General features: G+C 34.0%; 1 protein-coding gene across 1 annotated transcript in view; it reads left to right on the forward strand.

Annotated features, from left to right (window-relative positions):
• LOC102847030 (chromosome unknown open reading frame, human C9orf84) overlaps positions 1 to 791 on the forward strand; it is a 133,616-nt gene that overhangs the window by 15,063 nt on the left and 117,762 nt on the right. The window contains 1 exon segment of the mRNA XM_006900856.1: positions 697 to 781. Within this exon segment, the coding sequence (XP_006900918.1) occupies positions 697 to 781 (85 nt within the window).

Here is a 791-nt window from a genome sequence, read left to right on the forward strand (position 1 = left end):
ACAGTGGCATCATGTAATATTTGTCCTTGTGTGACTGGGATATTTCACTCAGCATAATGTTCTCCAGAGTCAACCATTTTGAATAATATTGCATGTTTTTTAATGCAGCATAGTATTCCATTGTGCGAATATACCACAGCTTCTCTAGCCATTCGTTTGTTGATGGTTGATTAAATATATTATGACTTACCCAATCCAATAGGATTCTGCACATCTAATAAAATATTATTTGAATAAATATTGATTGACATGTAAATGTGCTCATGCTTCATTGTTTACCAGAAAAACCTACTTTTTTAATGATAAAAAAACGCTAAGAATTTTACATAATTTTTGCATTCATAAATTTTGCATTTTACTGTTGGATTTGATAACTTCTATACAGTAAACATATACTATTTGTTAGCAGGGAGCTCTAGTGGCCTAGTGGTAAGGAGTTGAGCTGCCAACCTAAAGGCATACAGTTTGAGCTCCACTAGGAGCTCCAAACGAGAGAGATGGGCAATTTCTTGTGCTATAATTTAGATTTAGAGCCTCTGAAAACCCTTTGGCGGGTCAACTATGAGTTGATTCTGACTCTAAGGGAAAGAATAAGTGAATGACATAAATCTAGTACACCACTACCACCACATTTGTTAATAAAAATGTTTCCAAAAAAGACATAACAAAACTCGGATTTTTTTTAAAATGTTCTAGAGAAACAGTTACAGAAATGCCAATCCAGATCAATTGTGAATTTGATGAAGTTGTTCCAAGTTCAAACCCAAATTCCCCAACTGAAGTAGAGGAAA

This window comes from Elephantulus edwardii, unplaced genomic scaffold (genome assembly GCF_000299155.1).
Source record: "Elephantulus edwardii isolate Elephantulus edwardi_28Jun2011 unplaced genomic scaffold, EleEdw1.0 scaffold00297, whole genome shotgun sequence".
Lineage (NCBI taxonomy): Eukaryota > Metazoa > Chordata > Mammalia > Macroscelidea > Macroscelididae > Elephantulus > Elephantulus edwardii.